General features: G+C 30.0%; 3 protein-coding genes across 3 annotated transcripts; all 3 read left to right on the forward strand.

Annotated features, from left to right (window-relative positions):
* The first annotated feature begins 291 nt into the window (after positions 1-291).
* LOC126869226 (peroxidasin-like) lies at positions 292-8,326 on the forward strand. The gene is made up of 8 exons (XM_050625483.1): positions 292-432; positions 3,319-4,090; positions 4,338-4,765; positions 5,238-5,485; positions 6,850-7,099; positions 7,231-7,349; positions 7,469-7,628; positions 7,730-8,326. Exons 1-8 carry the CDS (start codon positions 377-379, stop codon positions 7,806-7,808), a joined length of 2,112 nt encoding a protein of 703 aa, XP_050481440.1. The 5' UTR covers positions 292-376; the 3' UTR covers positions 7,809-8,326.
* A 971-nt stretch (positions 8,327-9,297) lies between these two features.
* LOC126869228 (heat shock 70 kDa protein cognate 5) lies at positions 9,298-14,009 on the forward strand. The gene is made up of 11 exons (XM_050625484.1): positions 9,298-9,507; positions 9,920-9,981; positions 10,099-10,244; positions 10,850-10,973; positions 11,070-11,378; positions 11,591-11,753; positions 11,843-12,299; positions 12,477-12,773; positions 12,884-13,071; positions 13,182-13,322; positions 13,404-14,009. The coding sequence occupies exons 1-11, from the start codon at positions 9,415-9,417 to the stop codon at positions 13,485-13,487; spliced, it is 2,064 nt and encodes a 687-aa protein (XP_050481441.1). The 5' UTR covers positions 9,298-9,414; the 3' UTR covers positions 13,488-14,009.
* A 1,203-nt stretch (positions 14,010-15,212) lies between these two features.
* LOC126869237 (protein farnesyltransferase/geranylgeranyltransferase type-1 subunit alpha) lies at positions 15,213-17,469 on the forward strand. The gene is made up of 5 exons (XM_050625505.1): positions 15,213-15,583; positions 16,049-16,403; positions 16,494-16,694; positions 16,780-16,963; positions 17,044-17,469. The coding sequence occupies exons 1-5, from the start codon at positions 15,445-15,447 to the stop codon at positions 17,149-17,151; spliced, it is 987 nt and encodes a 328-aa protein (XP_050481462.1). The 5' UTR covers positions 15,213-15,444; the 3' UTR covers positions 17,152-17,469.
* The last annotated feature ends 785 nt before the right edge of the window (positions 17,470-18,254 follow it).

The following is an 18,254-nucleotide window of genomic DNA, read 5'->3' on the forward strand; positions in this document are numbered from 1 at the left end:
AACCGCGACTACGGATAACATAGACTATGAAAGGTAAACCTTGGTCTTGTTCATAATACCAATCCGGTTGCAGGAATGATGCGCTTTTACCGTATTTATAAGAGTTATATACGTTGGTTCAGCGTACCTTGTTGACATCCTATACTAGCATGATTCTTACTGGGCCCCACTCTTTAAACCCACGGAACGGACTGCAGTTTTACTTTCGTTCGAGGATCGGTCTCAGTTCAGGTTTACCGCTCCGTGCTCTTGCGTATACTCGGCGCGGTTCTTGCGAAATTTTACGAGGCAAATGAATTCTGTTATACGTTGTTGTAATTAATGTACAATCAATTACTGTCTGTCAATTACTACTGATACGATAGTTTTGGAAAAAATGTACTTGTGTGTGAAACGAAGGCCGGTCAACGGTATATTTCTTTTCCTGTCACGGTGAGTGTTTCCGCTTTCATTTTGCGAGATAAACGATATCTCGACTACATACTTCGGTACATCTCGAATCGCGACCTATGATTACAACTATATACTTGAATAATTTTTGTGAATAAAGTTGTTTCATCCGAATGTTTGACATAATTTAACGTTTGAAAATGATTTTTCCATTTGCATTTTTAAAATAATGTCAACATTACAGATAATTATGTGTTTAAAATTTCATCTAGTACATTAATTAATTAATGAAAAGAAACTAAAAATGTTTTAAAAATTCATTAGTAATGTGTCGCCTACTTTCTCAGTGAGTGGATTTGGCATAGATCATAGAAACACGTGTGTGTCAGCAAAACAAACATGTGTGAGTATAATCACTCAATGCACAGTGACTTATTTTCCTAATAAAAGTTACATAATTTATTTTTTGAAGTTGTTACAAGCAAATATTTTGTAATTTATATTTTATATATTATTTCAATATTTAGTTTACAAAGTAATCTTAATGCTAGAAAAAAGATCACATGTATTTATTTTTGAATAAATATTAATTTCGTAGTAAATATCAATAATAGTATTAATATAAACAAATTTTTAACATGTATAACTCTTGGAAAGCTTCATCCGTTTACAATAATATAATACAACAATATAACACCCATAACAATATAATAACATTTATTTTGTACCTGCATCAGATTGATATTTATAAATATTCTTATTAAGAAGAATTGTTAATGTTCGTGCAGGAAAATGTATATTTTACATGAGATACAATATAAAACAGACTTATTGATATACATACCGATGTATCAGAAAGCTAACTTTTAGTTATAAATCTTTCAAACTGGAAATTTATTGCGTTGAATACCTTTGTCACCATGTCATCAAAAGTTTGACAAAAAATATATTATGAAACATGTTTTTCTTAAAGGTCATGGTTCCTTTTACATTATTATTTTTAAATCAATATTTATAGGCATATATTTTCTAGGTAATGTTCTTGACATATAATTAAAAGACAGTTCATCATCATTCACAAAAAGACATTTCAAAATAGTTACTAGTAAAAAAAAATATATGAAATCATATGAGATATAAATTTTTAGAAACTCTAAAATATAGTAGATTATATATACAACCAGAATTTTTTTTTATATATACTTTAATTGTACTTATATGTGTGTACCTACTTAAAAATAGAGAAACAGGAAGAATCGTCAAATAATTGATATAGATATAGCATTAATGATTTACCAACATCAGTGTTATCAAGTCACATCTCAAAATAACGTGTATGCACGATTATATCTATTTATTTTTGAATTTGATTTTTATTTGGGAATTTGAAAATTTTCTTCAGCAAGAGCAAACCATGTTTCCAAATAACTTTCATCGATTTGTACAGCCACTATTCGTGGACGCAGAAAAGATTACGTAAGAAAGTCACAAAAGAACCAGGAAAGAGTTAAATGTCAAACAACGAATCTTCTTTAATCTCTTCTTAAGGTCGCCCGTGTATCCCGTCGGTATGATAAAAAAAAATAGTTAAGTACCAGACTTAACTCCAAGATATATGTGGATGAAAGGATGAATGAATTTAATATTAAATAAGACGACACGATAAATAGAATGACGAACAGTGCTCCGTACAGAATGAGGCGAAATGCCATCTCCTAGACAAGGTCTCTAGGATCCATTGCAGTATCTGCAACAGAACAGACATTAGTCAGTCACGCGATTTGCTTCGTGTCGGCGTCGTTTTTTATTAACGAGAAGATTAATCTATGGAGAAATTATAATACGAATTTTTTCTATATATATTTAATTGTATCGTGTGAAAAATTAGTTATTTTTGTCGCATACTTCATTTCAATTGCAATGCGGATGTAGAAACGACACGAACTTCTAATCCGAATGTGCCCAACCCTATAATTGTGTTTTTAATGGTTGATTCTATCGCGTCATTGTCAAGTTAGGTAATAACACAACCATTGAATTTACATGACAATTATTAGGTAACGTCAAGGTATACTACTGTATAATAGAAGTTATACACGATTTCTCACGAGTTCACTTCAAGTGGAAGGTACAAGATTATCATGGTGTTCTCAACACCTTCTATATTCTCACAATCTTAATAGTCAGGGGTTTCATACTGCTACGAAAGTTTCAGCTTTTGTCACGTTTAATTAGTCATTTTCGTTTCCTTCGATACGAAGAAAGTAATTAATAGGAAAGAAATATAATGTAAGTTTCGATATAGAAGAATACTTCGTACTATCGTTATAATATGTAATTGCTATAAATAATTAAATATAAAAAATCAATTTATATACATTATCATTTATTGCTTGGTAAAAAAAAGTTCTTAGCAGATATTATCTTTGTTATGATTAGATTCCTTTAACGGTGATCTTGATGACCCATAAGATTATAAAATACCAATAGGTATTTATCCTAACAATGATTGTAGTGCTTGTAACAAGAAATGAATGTTACCTTTTCGTTCCCACGATACTGGTAGTAAAGTTATTTTCTATGGGTATGTTATTCCCAAGTTTATTACAGATAATTGATGAATTTTTTTCTCACAAGATTACTCTCGAACGAACTAGAATTGCTGCAAGAATCAGCATTTATTATCATATAAACGCTTTCTGTTCCCACAGTTTTATTTCTTTTAAAGGTCTGCCGTTGCCATTGAATTTTAATATTATATATAAACCGTTACCATCGTTTTCACTATCAAAAATTGAAGCTTAACTACAAGTGGAAACAATATACATAATGAGATAAAAACAGATCGATCGTAATATTCGGATAATTATGTGCGGTAATATAGATAGAGACAAGCTATATTTTCTATCTTCAGATTTCGATTCGCAGATTCCTTGCCACGTTGGTACTCATCAAAGGTACTACATTACCTTCAAATATGTTACTGGATCTGGGTAGGCGTACAAATATTTCGATGGAGAAATACGATCAGGCGGAGCGAGCAATCCTGAACTCGCGGACACATTTGAATCACGGTTCTCCTTCATGGTACCTCGGTGTGTCACATGAAATGACCGAACACGCTCAGAATCTCTCAAGGAAAGCTCTACGGATAGAAACGATGGCCGTAATGCTGGTAGAAGCTTTGAACATGTCATCAAAAGAAGCATCTTCCGTATTACCATCGGTAACTGCAATCAGTTGTCCTGACTCGCCTACATATTTGCAAGTGATGGCCAGCTGCAAGAAGATCGATCCTCGCTACAGAACGCACAGCGGGAAATGCAATAACGGTTTGCATCCGACTTGGGGCGCAGCTCTAGAAGCTTATATACGGTTCTTGCCAACTGAATACGTCGATGGTGTTTCTCTACCGCGTATAGATTTACCTAGCGCCAGGGACGTCTCTTTGAGAGTTCATTCCGGAGGATCCGATCTTAAACATCCGTATCTAATGGCGCTCACCGCGCTCTTTGGTCAATTCCTCATTCACGATCTCGCGCACACGCCAAAGATGGAACTACCCGATGGGGCGAGACTAAAATGTTGCGACGTGGATTACGAACACTTTCATCCAGAATGTTTTCCAATCCGAGCCAATAATGTTGTCGGCTGCATGGAATATTCTAGATCGGCGCCGCACCCAGGAAATTCGCTACAGGTAATTGAAATATAGCGTGTGAATGAAATCCCTTGCAGGAACTCTTTGCAGGAATTCCTGATATGTAACGTGTTTACTAAGTATTAGATAAGTGGGAAAGTCTTGTCTGTTCTTGTATTATCCATCAGCAGCATAGTTTTGTTCAATAAATTATGATGGATTTGAGTAGAAATTAATTTTGTTCTTCTTAGTTAAAATGTCTTAACGCGGTACTTACCAAACAGTGTAAAAGTATTTTTCTACGTAGGGATGCAAATTGGGTCCTCGGCAGCAAATCAACCAAGCGTCATCGTACTTAGACCTTTCCCCTGTTTATGGGAGTTCCGAAGATGTAGCGCAAGCTCTGCGATCCGGTAAGGGTGGTTTGCTTAATACACAGAGGAAGAACTTGCCCATGCCTTCGCCTAAGTATGAAAGTTGCAGAAGCGCGAACAAAGCTTTCCCATGTTTTCTTAGCGGGGATTCACGGGTAAACGAGAACCCCGGTCTCACTCTAATGCATGTACTTTTTCTACGTGAACATAACCGAGTCGCTACAGAGCTAGGACGACTGAATCCTCACTGGGATGACGAGAGACTCTATCAGGAAGCAAGAAGGATCGTTATCGCAGAAATGGAGCATATAACTTACAACGAGTTTCTACCCGTTGTTCTCGGAGAAACAACTCTCGACAAGTACGTGTTCTCTCTTTCCTTTTATAATTAATTTCACGGATTAACAGTTTCATTCGTTACATACGCACCACAAAATTTTAATTCAGTCTTATTAATAATTGTATAGTTATTTTATTGATATGACTATAACCCATAACTATTTAGACACTTACAATAGTACATTTCAATCTAAAGGTTCATATATTCGTTATATTTTTAAAGTTATGATTGAAAAACGTTCCTCTACTGTCAGTTTGTTATCTGCTACCATAGCTGGAATCAAATACTCTTATTATTTAACTAGTGTTCTCATCGATATTTACTACTTTTTTATATGGTTGCCTGAAATAAGATCAGAGATTCAAACTAAACCTTACAGTTTCATTTCTAGTATACTTGCATATTTGCAATAATTTGATAGTGTCTAGATACTTATGGATGTTACTGTATATATGTGTATGTAAAATGATTCGATTTTTTGGAAAACTGGAAGATATCAGTTACGCTTAACGCATCGAGGATACTTTCGAGGCTACGATACTCGAACGGATGCGACACTTTCAAACGCTGCCGCCTCTGCTGGACTCTTCTTCATTGCCACGCTGACCCCAAAAACCCTCGACCTAGTTGACTCGCGATCGGCGTTAAAGTCTGGAGAAAGGTCCTTACTATCGGCCTTCTACGCTCCGCAAGAGTTCTATGAAGCTGGTGCTATTGATCGCCTGATTGCTGGCGCTACAGGTCAGTTGAAATTACATGTAAATATAATTTTAATGAAAAACATCCCTAAGCATACGTACATCTCATAAGATTTAATCATCAAAAGTTATATGCATATACATGTAGCTAATAGAGTTCGACGTGATAGCACAAGATACGATTAGTCTGGTGTACGTCTGACTATAGGTTTCACAAGATCAATTACTTTATTGAACATAAATTACATACTGTAAATACACGAGGATTCTGCTATGATATGCCAAATGGTAGTGGATACGTACTTTCGTTTCATGAACAGAAAATATGTTTTAAACTATTCTAAAGAATTATTAAAAATCATAATTTTACAGATAAAGATCATCAAGATACCGTTAAGCTACCTTATATATTAATCATAGGTTTATTAAAAATTTCTAATTGTAAACATTTTTCTATTAAAATATAGTTAACTTTCAACAATTTTTGACAATCGACTGTGATATTACGGGACTTTCCAATATCATTTTTTTAACATCGAATAGTATGCTATTTTAAAAACTTTATGAAACTTAAATAAATTTCTTTACTCAGTTTCATATTTAGTATAATTAATATTTATATTAAGAAATCGATTATATATCAAATAAAATTCTAATTAGATCTAGTCAGTTAAATGAATACTATAATTGATTAACTATAAAAACTAAACTCGATTGTGATTGCGTAATTGATAATATTTGATTGTTTAGTCTTTAAAATTAAGTTTTCGTTCGTATTTGTTCCTCCAATCAAAACAAAAGGAATAGTTACGGTTAATGTACAATAATGTGTGTCAATCCAAATGGCATTAGTTCAAGTAAATTATTTGACTCGTAGTTATTTATTGTTAGAGTCGTTTGTACAGTCGTTTGTTGCTTCAAATGGCAAAGTTTTTAACGCAACCTTTCGAAGTATGCATCAGTTACAGAATGTAATAGACTATTTACGTTAAGTGATCCTTACTATCTGTAGGTTCGAAGATTCATAATAGTCTAGACCTTTAGATACAAAAATTTATAATTTTTAAATTGTGTAATAACATATCCCGATGACATGATGAGCGATGATCGAAATGATATATTGCGATGTAAAATCATTTATTCGTATAAAAATTCTGTTAGGATATTACACTCTGTCAAATAGAAAACTAAAACGGTTTTATCCAATTTATATTTTCATTGTACATATCTACTACGATTTTAAGATTTTACAATAATATTTAAAAGAAAAATGTTAAAATGTGTTAAAAGTATATATAGAATTTAGATAAAATTTTTTTAAATATTGTTACGATCTGCTAACACATTGCCCCATGAGAACTTGGTTTTAATGACGATCTAGGATGCAAGATTTAATTTCCGCGACAGCGGGACATTCTAGGAAGCCATTGCCACCAGGACTGAATGAAATACTTTTGGAACGATATTTCCATGATGGAAAAAGCAACGACATTCCCGTGGATTACGCTGCGCAGATCATACAACAGGGAAGGGATCATGGTTTGCCATCTTATGTCAGATGGCGATCATTTTGTAATTTAGCACATGTCAGTAGTTTTGAACATCTTAGAGGAGCAATGTCCAAAGATACTATAGAAAGACTTCGAAATGTTTATAAGTAAGATATAATTATAATAATTTATTATTTGAACCTGAATACATTTTAATTTATAATTTATAGTTAATAATTTGTTTCATTAACTAGTTGTTGAAACGAGTACTATTTACAGTTTCTTTTTCAATTTACAGAAATGTAGAGGATATAGATTTAGTAACAGGATTGCTTTCGGAAGCACCATTACCTGACTCAGTCTTAGGACCAACGTTTCTTTGTTTATTGGGCCGCACTTTTCGGAATATTCGTTTTGGTAAGTGATCCGCGATGTCTATATTCATTACAAAAGTATGTAAGACTCTTCGCTTTGGAAGTATATATTTTATGATTAATTTCATTGATTAATGTAACATCTCATAAATTATAATACAGGTGACAGATATTGGTATGAGAATGGAAATACCCCAGGATCGTTTACCTTATATCAATTAGAAGAGATCCGAAAAATCACAATGACGCAAATATTATGTTACAATGGTGAAAGATTGAATTGGGTGCAACCTAGAGCGTTTCTTCTAAGAGATCGTTTTTTGTAAGTTTATTGCTTTATTTTTATTTGAATAAACTTTTAAAATAATAGTATATAGTTATTTTCCTCAGACAAAAGAAATAATAGTCAATGTTAATTTTTAGAAACGAAGTGATAAACTGTACGATACACAAAAGCGGATCGCCGAATCTTTCATTTTGGGAAGAAAGGAATAATTCATAACTTTTTAGCTACTTGTAATTGTACATAGCAAATATTACATAGCTATTATTAACAGAAAACGCTAGAACTTATGTTAATCAACATTGTTCCTTATCATAGAAGCTATAAATCCGTATATTTCATTTTCTTTTCCAAGACGATAAATTAAAAAAAAAAATTATTAAATCAAAAATGAATAAAAGTAATTATAAATGAAACACACACTTGCTACTTACTACTTAAAAATTATGTATCTGATGCACATACTAATGTGTATCTCTTTCACTATGTCGTATTTAATATTTTTTATACATTTTGTAATAACTACAACTATAATTACATTAATAATGATTGTACTTAAAAAATACATACAATACATACAATATATACAATACAAAAATTTTAAAAATATATCATTGAAATATAAACACTCCCATATTTTCTGTACATAAAATAACATCAAATATCTTTCAGAACTGACAGATTAGAGAAAATAATAAATAGTTAAAGAACAATAAAAAATATCAAAATACAGAGATGTTTTCATTTCTACAATAATTATTCCTATATATAAATAGATTCCTCGTAATATACATATATAAAACTATTCGGAATTTTGAGTGGCCGTCCGATTATGGCAGGGGCAGGCCCATTCTCTTTAGTAAATTCCGAATTGCATGTCCTCCCCGAGCTGTAAACCTAACGACTCCGAGGTGAGGTAAAAAAAACCCTTAGAAAGGACCAGATCGACCGATCGGTTTGACCTGACCGGTTACTCTTTAGTCGATAATTCGCAACAAAAACATTTTCATTCATTTTTATCATTACAATAAAATTAATAGCTACCAACAATTATTTAATGTCCAAAAAATTAAACAAGAGAATAATAGATTATTGCTTAAAACAATGTAACGAGAAGTATTTGTCAATAAAAACTTTATACTTCAAATCAGTTCATGTTGTAAATTTTTGCAACATATACGATATCAAATAACAATATTACAGTGTGCTTATATAATTAACCTTTTTTATACTTTCTAAATAATGCACATTTTAAAATAACATTCATAATTAATTGCATGTCTTGTAAATTTTAAGCTAATTATTATTTTACTATTGTTGATTGTATTACATAACTACAATATCTCGTGGCATCACTTTTTAAACTCCGGAAGCAACTGGATGTAATACTTCCATAGACAATTTTCGTTGTTGACTAATTATATCTTTTACTTTTTATAATAAAATAATGAAATATACCAACTCATATTATAATAATTTAAATATTATATAATATATTTTATTTCCCTAATTTCAGATTTTTATCATTTGTTTGATTAATGATTACGATATCTATACTGTTGTGGAATATTCGGGGTAATTCTCGAGTAACGAAGAGCAGGAAGGCCATGGAATACGTTGATTCGTATATTCTTCCAGGGCAGAGTACTCATTGGCCAAATAGTACTTTCTACATTGGTCGACAAAATGGAAGGTTCCTACTGCGCACATGGTATGCGCATTGTGCTAGTCTCTCTGAAGGTTGCATCATTACACATTAAGTTGGAGTATTCGCGTCTCTTTAAGTTTTTCATAAATTTGAAAGGATAAAACGTATAAAATCAAAATGTTGACCGCTGCAAGATTGTTAACTCGTAGTTGTAGCAATATAACCTACGACATTACTAGAAAACAACAATTCAGTACAATTGTTAAAAATGTAAGTTTCGATGGCGATTTACGGCACGGCGTGCAATTTCATTTATCGAATATTTTTATCTTGTATTGAATTTGTACAATTATTTGATCATGTAATAGGATTAAACTTATTATTTCATATCTATCTTTATTTTTTCAATGTTTTCTATAGCTAAATGTTCTTTTTATCAACATTAAGCATTAGCTATTTCGTAGCCGGCACGTGACCTGCCTTTAACAAAAATTATATATTTTTATGTATTTTAAATTAATTTTATAAAAAGATAGCATGATATTTATTACATTTACGTCTTTCTTATATGTCATTTATAACAAATGTTACAGGAAGTTTTTTTTTGTATTATAATTAATTATGTTATAGTAGGGTATATTAAATATAACATTTAGAATACGTAAATTAAAATATTTTTCAGGCTGCGGTTCCTGCATTGGCGGTACCCCAACGATTTACAGATCTGCAACAATATAGATACAAGTAAATTGTTCATGTTATAATTATTTTATGCATTAAAATTGTATTTAATTTTTATGTATTGTTAATAATGTAACTATGTTTTTAAATATCATGAATGAAAATCTATTATTTACTTAGATCCGAAGGCGTGAAAGGTGCAGTTATTGGCATTGATCTTGGAACAACATTTTCATGCGTAGCAGTTATGGAAGGAAAACAAGCCAAAGTTATAGAAAATGCAGAAGGATCACGAACAACTCCATCTTATGTAGCATTTACTAAAGGTCAGAATTTAAAATTTTATTTTCTTAAGTAGTGCAACATTAAAGTTTTAAACATATTTATCTTGCAGTAAAATATGTCTTCACATATATGAAATAAATATTTAACAGTTTACATTATCAATAATTCAGATTTATACATGCTAGTGAAATGAGTGATTTCCATAGAAAGTTCGTAAGGTACATAAGACACACTGCTTATTAAATATGTTTATTCACTTCTTTTGTAATTTTTTCTCTGCTCAATGTATTAGTTTGTGAAAAAGGTCTTATTGTGTTGTTCAGTTATGTCGTGTTTTTTGTTTTTTTATCTGTTTGTACTGTACTGAAATAACTGTTTCTTGATCAGAGAATACAAACATACAAATAAAATTTATTTAAAGACTATATAGTACGTAAATAAAACTAAAAGTGAATGAGATAGTGATTTTTAGTCATGTTAAATAAAACAATTTGTACAATAAATACAATATTATAATTAATTTCTATTTATAATACAAGTAGAATTGAAACATTAAAACATAAGATACCAAATTAAATTAAATTATAAATTACTTTCTTACTTAAATTACTTTCTATAAATTACTTTAATTATAAATAACTTTCAGATGATGAACGTTTAGTTGGTATGCCAGCTAAACGTCAGGCAGTTACAAATTCAGCAAACACATTTTATGCTACAAAACGATTAATTGGACGAAAATTCGACGACCCTGAAGTCAAAAAGGATATGTATGTACATTTTGTACGCGTGTATGTGTGTGTGTGCGCATGCGCACGTATATGTTAATAAATGTAATATTTTTTTTTAAATCATTATAATTTTAGGAAAACTGTGTCTTATAAAATTGTTCGAGCTTCTAATGGAGATGCATGGATACAAGGAGGTGATGGTAAAATGTATTCCCCTAGTCAAATTGGTGCATTTGTACTCATAAAGATGAAGGAAACTGCAGAATCGTATTTAAGTACACCAGTAAAAAATGCTGTAATTACTGTTCCTGCATATTTCAATGATTCCCAAAGACAGGCTACCAAGGATGCTGGTCAAATTTCAGGGCTTAATGTACTTAGGGTAATCAATGAACCAACAGCAGCTGCCCTTGCATATGGCATGGATAAAACAGAAGATAAAATGTGAGAATTCCAATATTTTTAATTATATTATAAACTTAATATTAATGCATATAAAGTACATCAAAACAAGAATGATGCCATTATTTTTCGTCTCTTAGAACTATTGCATTATACATGCTGAATTTATTTTCTGACTATTTTTATAAAATATTATTCATTATTTTGATTAATAAAAAAAGCATACTCTTTAAATATATGGTATATTCTTTTAGCATTGCAGTATACGATTTAGGAGGTGGTACTTTTGATATTTCAATTTTGGAAATCCAAAAAGGAGTCTTTGAAGTTAAATCCACAAATGGAGATACCTTTTTAGGAGGTGAAGACTTTGATAATGCATTAGTTAATTATCTTGTATCAGAATTTAAAAAAGAGGTATATATATTGAAGTAATCTGTATTATTTTTAATATGTACTAAAAGTGATTATATATGATATTTCAACATTTTCATTTTTGCGTACAGCAAGGCATAGATATAACTAAAGACACAATGGCAATGCAAAGGTTAAAGGAAGCAGCTGAGAAGGCAAAGATTGAATTGTCTAGTTCTTTACAAACTGATATAAATTTACCTTACTTAACTATGGACTCTAGTGGGCCAAAACATTTAAACCTCAAGCTTTCAAGAAGTAAATTCGAAAGTCTTGTTGCTGATTTAATTAAACGTACTATTCAGCCATGTCAAAAAGCACTTTCTGATGCTGAAGTAACGAAGTCTGACATTGGTGAAGTATTATTAGTTGGTGGTATGACAAGAGTACCTAAAGTTCAACAAACTGTACAAGATATTTTTGGACGGCAACCATCCAAGGCAGTAAACCCCGATGAAGCTGTTGCTGTAGGTGCTGCTGTTCAAGGTGGTGTCCTTGCTGGAGATGTAACAGACGTTCTTCTTTTGGACGTTACCCCTCTGTCACTTGGTAAATGATTCTTTCTTTATATATTTCATCAAAACTATTTTTAGACTATGATGTTTATAACAACTAATCTTCTCTCTGAACAAAATGAAGACTTTAATCTCCTGAGTTTTGATGAAATAAATTTTTTATTTTTTAGTTATGGTCATAGAATTGTTGAAGTTTAATGTATTATTTAAGGTATTGAAACACTGGGTGGCGTTTTCACACGATTAATTTCTCGAAATACAACGATTCCCACCAAAAAGAGTCAAGTATTCTCTACAGCTGCTGATGGTCAGACTCAAGTAGAAATCAAAGTACACCAAGGCGAACGAGAAATGGCTAGTGATAATAAACTTTTGGGACAATTTACTCTTGTTGGAATTCCACCCGCACCTAGAGGAGTACCACAAATAGAAGTCACATTTGACATTGATGCCAATGGCATTGTTCACGTATCTGCTAGGGATAAAGGAACTGGAAAAGAACAACAAAGTATGTAAACGTATGAATTAAATCCAATATATTTTTTTACGAATGAATTAAGTTTTTATACACACAAACAAAATTATTTTATTTATTCAATTTTTATTTTTTATTTACAGTCGTTATTCAATCAAGTGGCGGTCTTAGTAAAGATGAAATTGAAAACATGGTGAAAAATGCTGAACAATATGCTAAGCAAGATAAAGTAAAAAAAGAAAGAGTTGAAGCTGTGAATCAAGCTGAGGGAATTATTCACGATACGGAATCCAAATTGGAAGAATTTAAAGCACAATTGCCACAAGACGAAGTAAGGCTTTATATATAGCATTATTACATACATGGTATATGATATTATATGATATACCATGTCAAATCAACTTCCCTTTTGTCATAATACCATTTAACAATGATTTATAGTGTGACAAACTCAGAGAATTGGTTGCAAAAATGCGAGAAACATTAGCTAAGAAAGACGATACGGAACCAGAAGAGATCAAGAGACAGACAAATGAATTACAACAAGCTAGTCTTAAACTGTTTGAAATGGCGTATAAGAAAGTGCGTACTTTATTTATTACTAAAATATTGATTATTACTAAATTCATTATATTTATTAAATTTATTTGATTATATATATAGATGGCCGCAGAACGAGAAGGACAAAGTCAAAATCAACATCAGCAACAAGAAGATGGGCCTGAGAAGAAAGAAGAGAAGAATTAATCCAAGAATTAAATATGTACCAAATTTTCATTATGTACGTAAAGTGAATCTTTGCAAAGAAATGCTATACATAGTACGTTATTTATTATGCACTACAATTTTGTTATCAGAAGTAAAATTGTAAACTCTGTATATAACTGCTTGCATTATAGCATTTGTTGCTATCATATTTTGTATCATTACATGCAAAAAGTGTCAAAACATAATTTCATTGGTTTCAAACACTTGGCCATATATAACAACAGTAATGAAAATTGGTAGCTCACAAAAATGCGATTGTAAAACTGTTGATTCAGTATGAATGTGGGAGAAAATAATAAGAGAATGCGATGAATGCTCGATACAAAACAGATTATTCCTTAGGAAGTGCGCGATATGTAGATTATTTTAGGTAATATTGTATTATGAAATATGATGTTATTAAAATTTTTTATTTGAAACACACAGCTCTAGAATATAACTACAATGTTTTTGATGTGTTATCTAATAAATTTATGAAAAATTAATGTATTTGTAAATATATGCAAAGTGTCTTACTATAAAATTGTATAAAATGTTTTTGCAACTGTTAGAAGTAGTAATTAATACTTTAATATTTATTAAGTTCTATCAATAATGAATTTCATTCTTTTTTATTGAAATGTATCCTAAATTTTCTTTGAAATATTTTTACAATTTATATTTATATATTTCAGAAATCCTGGTTAACATTGAATAAGGTACTTCTATTTAAAAATAAAAATATTGAGTTATTTCACAATATGTAAATCATGTTCATAAATTTGCATTTTTTAATACATTAAGCTTCAGTTAAATTGGTTTTTAATATATAGGTAAATACATTTTTGTTTTTTTGTATGAGAGAAAATGTATATATCCAAACAAAATATTGAACAATTTGAGAAAAGATTTTGTACAAGGACTAGTTTGTATTTTGTAATTCTATAAGGTATTTATGTATATTTTAAACAATTGTTTTTTGGAATTAGATAGGAATTACATAGTTATAATAATAAAATCAATCGTATATGCACAAATATGTACAAATAAGAATAATGTGTGATTAAAGTATAATGTTAAACATAAAATTATTATAGAACCTCAAATATCATATACACTTATACGTATAGTTCCTATATTTATTAAGAAAAAACAAACTCCAATAATGGCTATAGGTAAAATACGCAGCAAAAATAATAATAATTCTTATAAAGATTATTTCACGCTCTTTATGTGCACTCTGTACTTGTAATTACCGTAATTATATAAACATAATAAGATGTAACCGATTTTAATGTTAGCCGTAATGGATAACATATGAAGTATCGGAAGTGCAACTTTTGGTGTCTTGCTATAGAGATCATCGATAAAAAAGATAAAAATGGAAATAACGTATAAATATTATAATTGTAGTGAGCAGAAATAATATATAAATAGTATTATTTTTGTGGATATATTGTATTTATATCTTTTTTATCAGCAATAAAAAAATGGATGTGATAAGATTTTATATATAGTCCATCCAACGACATAGTCAGATTAACTGTAGGCATATATAGAAGTTTGGTCGGTTGACCACTAGAGGCGATAATTTGTAGGGCATACTTTTGATTGAATTCCACCCATACTCATCGGCGATTTCCTTATTCATCTCTAGCAGTGTAACATATACTATAGATAGTAACATATACTATAAATTTTCAAACTTTGGTGCATGGGGTATATCGGAATAAACCCACATTCGTGGAATAAAACATATCGAAATTATCGATTGTCATAAAAAATATATCGATAGTTTTCGATAGCGGAAATTATCGATACATTATCGATATTTCACTATATGTAATGGAGGCTTTAACAGGTTTGAAAAGATAAAACATAAAACTGATATTGTAGTTCAGTTGTGGAAGTAGATTTTCATTTTTGTCGTTTTACTAGTCTTTTGTAAAAATAAAAAATGATGGAAAGCTCTGACGAAAGTTCCGAAGAGACAAGTTGGGTATTATACAGGGATCGTGAAGAATGGAGAGATGTGGTTCCTGTACCGCAGGATGACGGCCCTAATCCTATTGTCTCAATTGCTTATTCTGAGAAATGTAAGTATTTTATATGTTTTATGGAATGTATATTATGATCAAATAACAATAAGGTCCTTAGTTCTATTTCGTTTGTATTATATTCTTGATCATGATTCGCTGCCTTATAACCTAACCTTATACATATACTTTAAAATATAATAGATAAGTATTTAAGTAGGTGTTAAAATAGAAAAATAAAACTGTAAATTAATGCAATATCGCATTGTTTATTATGAAATATATCATATTAAGTTTTAATTATATCTATTTCATGGTTAGAAAGAGAAAGTAAATATTACATAAATAGTTCAGATAATAAAAATAAATTATGAAAATCTGTGCAAAAAACATGTGCATTATTATTTTTTGTATAAAATAGATCATAATGTTTAGAAATTAAAAAATATTCCATCCATGCTCCTATATATTTCTGATAATTATATATAATATTTCTATTAACTAAAATTTTATTATTGTTTTAAGTTAGGGACTCATATGACTATTTCCGGGCTATCTTAAAATCTGGTGAAAAGTCGGAGCGTGCACTAGCTTTAACAGAAGATTGTATCTACCTTAATCCTGCAAACTATACAGTATGGCAATACAGGAGGGAGATACTTAGAGCTCTCGGCAAAGAATTGCGAGATGAATTAAAATCTACTAATATACTAACGGAATATAATTCTAAGAACTATCAAGTGTGGCATCATAGGAAACTTATTGTTGAATGGCTTCAAGATGCTAGTGGGGAACTAGAATTTACAGAAAATATTTTAAAAATTGATGCAAAGAATTATCATGTTTGGCAGCATCGTCAATGGTGTATAAAAACATTTAAGTTAGTATATCTTGTTTATCTTTATTATGTTTGTTAATTTATGATTTCAGATACTAACTAATAACAATATTTTATTTATGTAATGTACAGTTTATTTGATAAAGAGTTGGAATATACAGAACATTTATTGAACGAAGATATTCGTAATAATTCTGCTTGGAATCAACGTTATTTCGTAATAAATAACACAACCAAGTTTGAACAAGATATAATTGACAGAGAAATTGAATACGCCTTAGATAAAATAGAATTAGTTAAAGGCAATGAAAGTGCTTGGAATTACCTTCGAGGGTACTGTTTGTCATTGTTGTTTATGTAATCCATATTTGTAAATTATGTAATTTAATTAATGTATGGATTATATACCATATTTTAGTATTTTGATGCATGATAGCAATGGTTTGGCTTATAATGAAAAAGTAAGACAGAAATGTGAAGACCTGTATAATGCTGGCTGCCGTGTTAATCATTTATTGGCCTGTATTATAGACATTTGTCAAGAAAAACCAATAACAGATGAGTCACCAGATTCAATATTTCATATTAATAATGCTCTTAAGGTATTGTCATTTTTACTTGTATAAATATTTATGCATTATACTAATAGAATTTATAATTGTACGTATAATTACAACTTTAGCTATGTAAAGAATTATCTGAGAAACATGATACAATAAGAAGGAGATATTGGGATTTTTTTGGACAACAATTATTGGATAAAATGAAGTCAGAGTCTATAAGTACGTAGTTTGTTCTACATTTTTATAAAAACACCACTTTAATTAATATGTTATAATTCATATATTTGAAAGGAACTGTGTATTATATGTTTGAAATACATATTGATATATGAAGCATATTGTTCATAAAATTTGATAATACATTTCAGTCAATATTATTAATTAAAGTAAATCACTTTACAAATAAGAGTTAGTTACTGGAAAGATTTTATAAGATATATACAACAAATTCATAATACTTTCTGCAATATTTTTAAGTGTAACAAAAAATAAATAAGTTATGTAACTATGATGGGAAAATAAAAAATGGTGAAGACTTTTATAAAGTATAATTTTTTTTTCGTTGTTAAGACCTTATTCTTGATAGGTATACTATTACGAAAGGATATAAAACAATCAACATTGATTATCTATTTATTTATAAAATAGTTACATACTTTCAAGTATAATACAATAACTAGTTAAGATAATCATATCAATATATTTATATAGACTTTGTTATAATTAAGGTAATTATGAACGCAGCGTTTCAAACGATGATTTTGTCGCCAAAAATATATTCGTGTGTTTTTAAAACTTTAATTTATTTCAGTAAGTATAAACTCAAATTCATTCGTTGATACCAGTGTTTTAAATATTAATGGCCACCCCTTTGAGGCAGTGTTAAAATTTCTAATAAGGAAAGTGAATATCGTTGCAAAGAAGCAATGGCAGTGATTGCACTTCTTAAATCAAACTATATTTATGTTTCGAAAAAATTATAAATAATCTTGCATATAAATTATATTTGCGAAAGGTTGACTCCAGTACTTGATAAATATCTTATGAAAATAAAACAATAAACGTACGTTCTCTCATGCAAAATCAAGTGAAATTATGTATAAATTTAAAGATTATTTAGGGCAGCCTTTTCATATAATACGGAAATGCGAATTCAATGTATTATTATTTTCATATATCAATAGAATCAAATTATTTGTAATTATTTGTACACATTAGTAAATAATACAGAAGACTTTTAACGTATGTATACCCTTTTTTATATTTAGCTTCCAGCAAATATGTGAGACATTTAAAATCAAAACTCGCCAAGTCCGATCGACTTTGTTAA

Source organism: Bombus huntii, chromosome 9 (genome assembly GCF_024542735.1).
Source record: "Bombus huntii isolate Logan2020A chromosome 9, iyBomHunt1.1, whole genome shotgun sequence".
NCBI lineage: Eukaryota > Metazoa > Arthropoda > Insecta > Hymenoptera > Apidae > Bombus > Bombus huntii.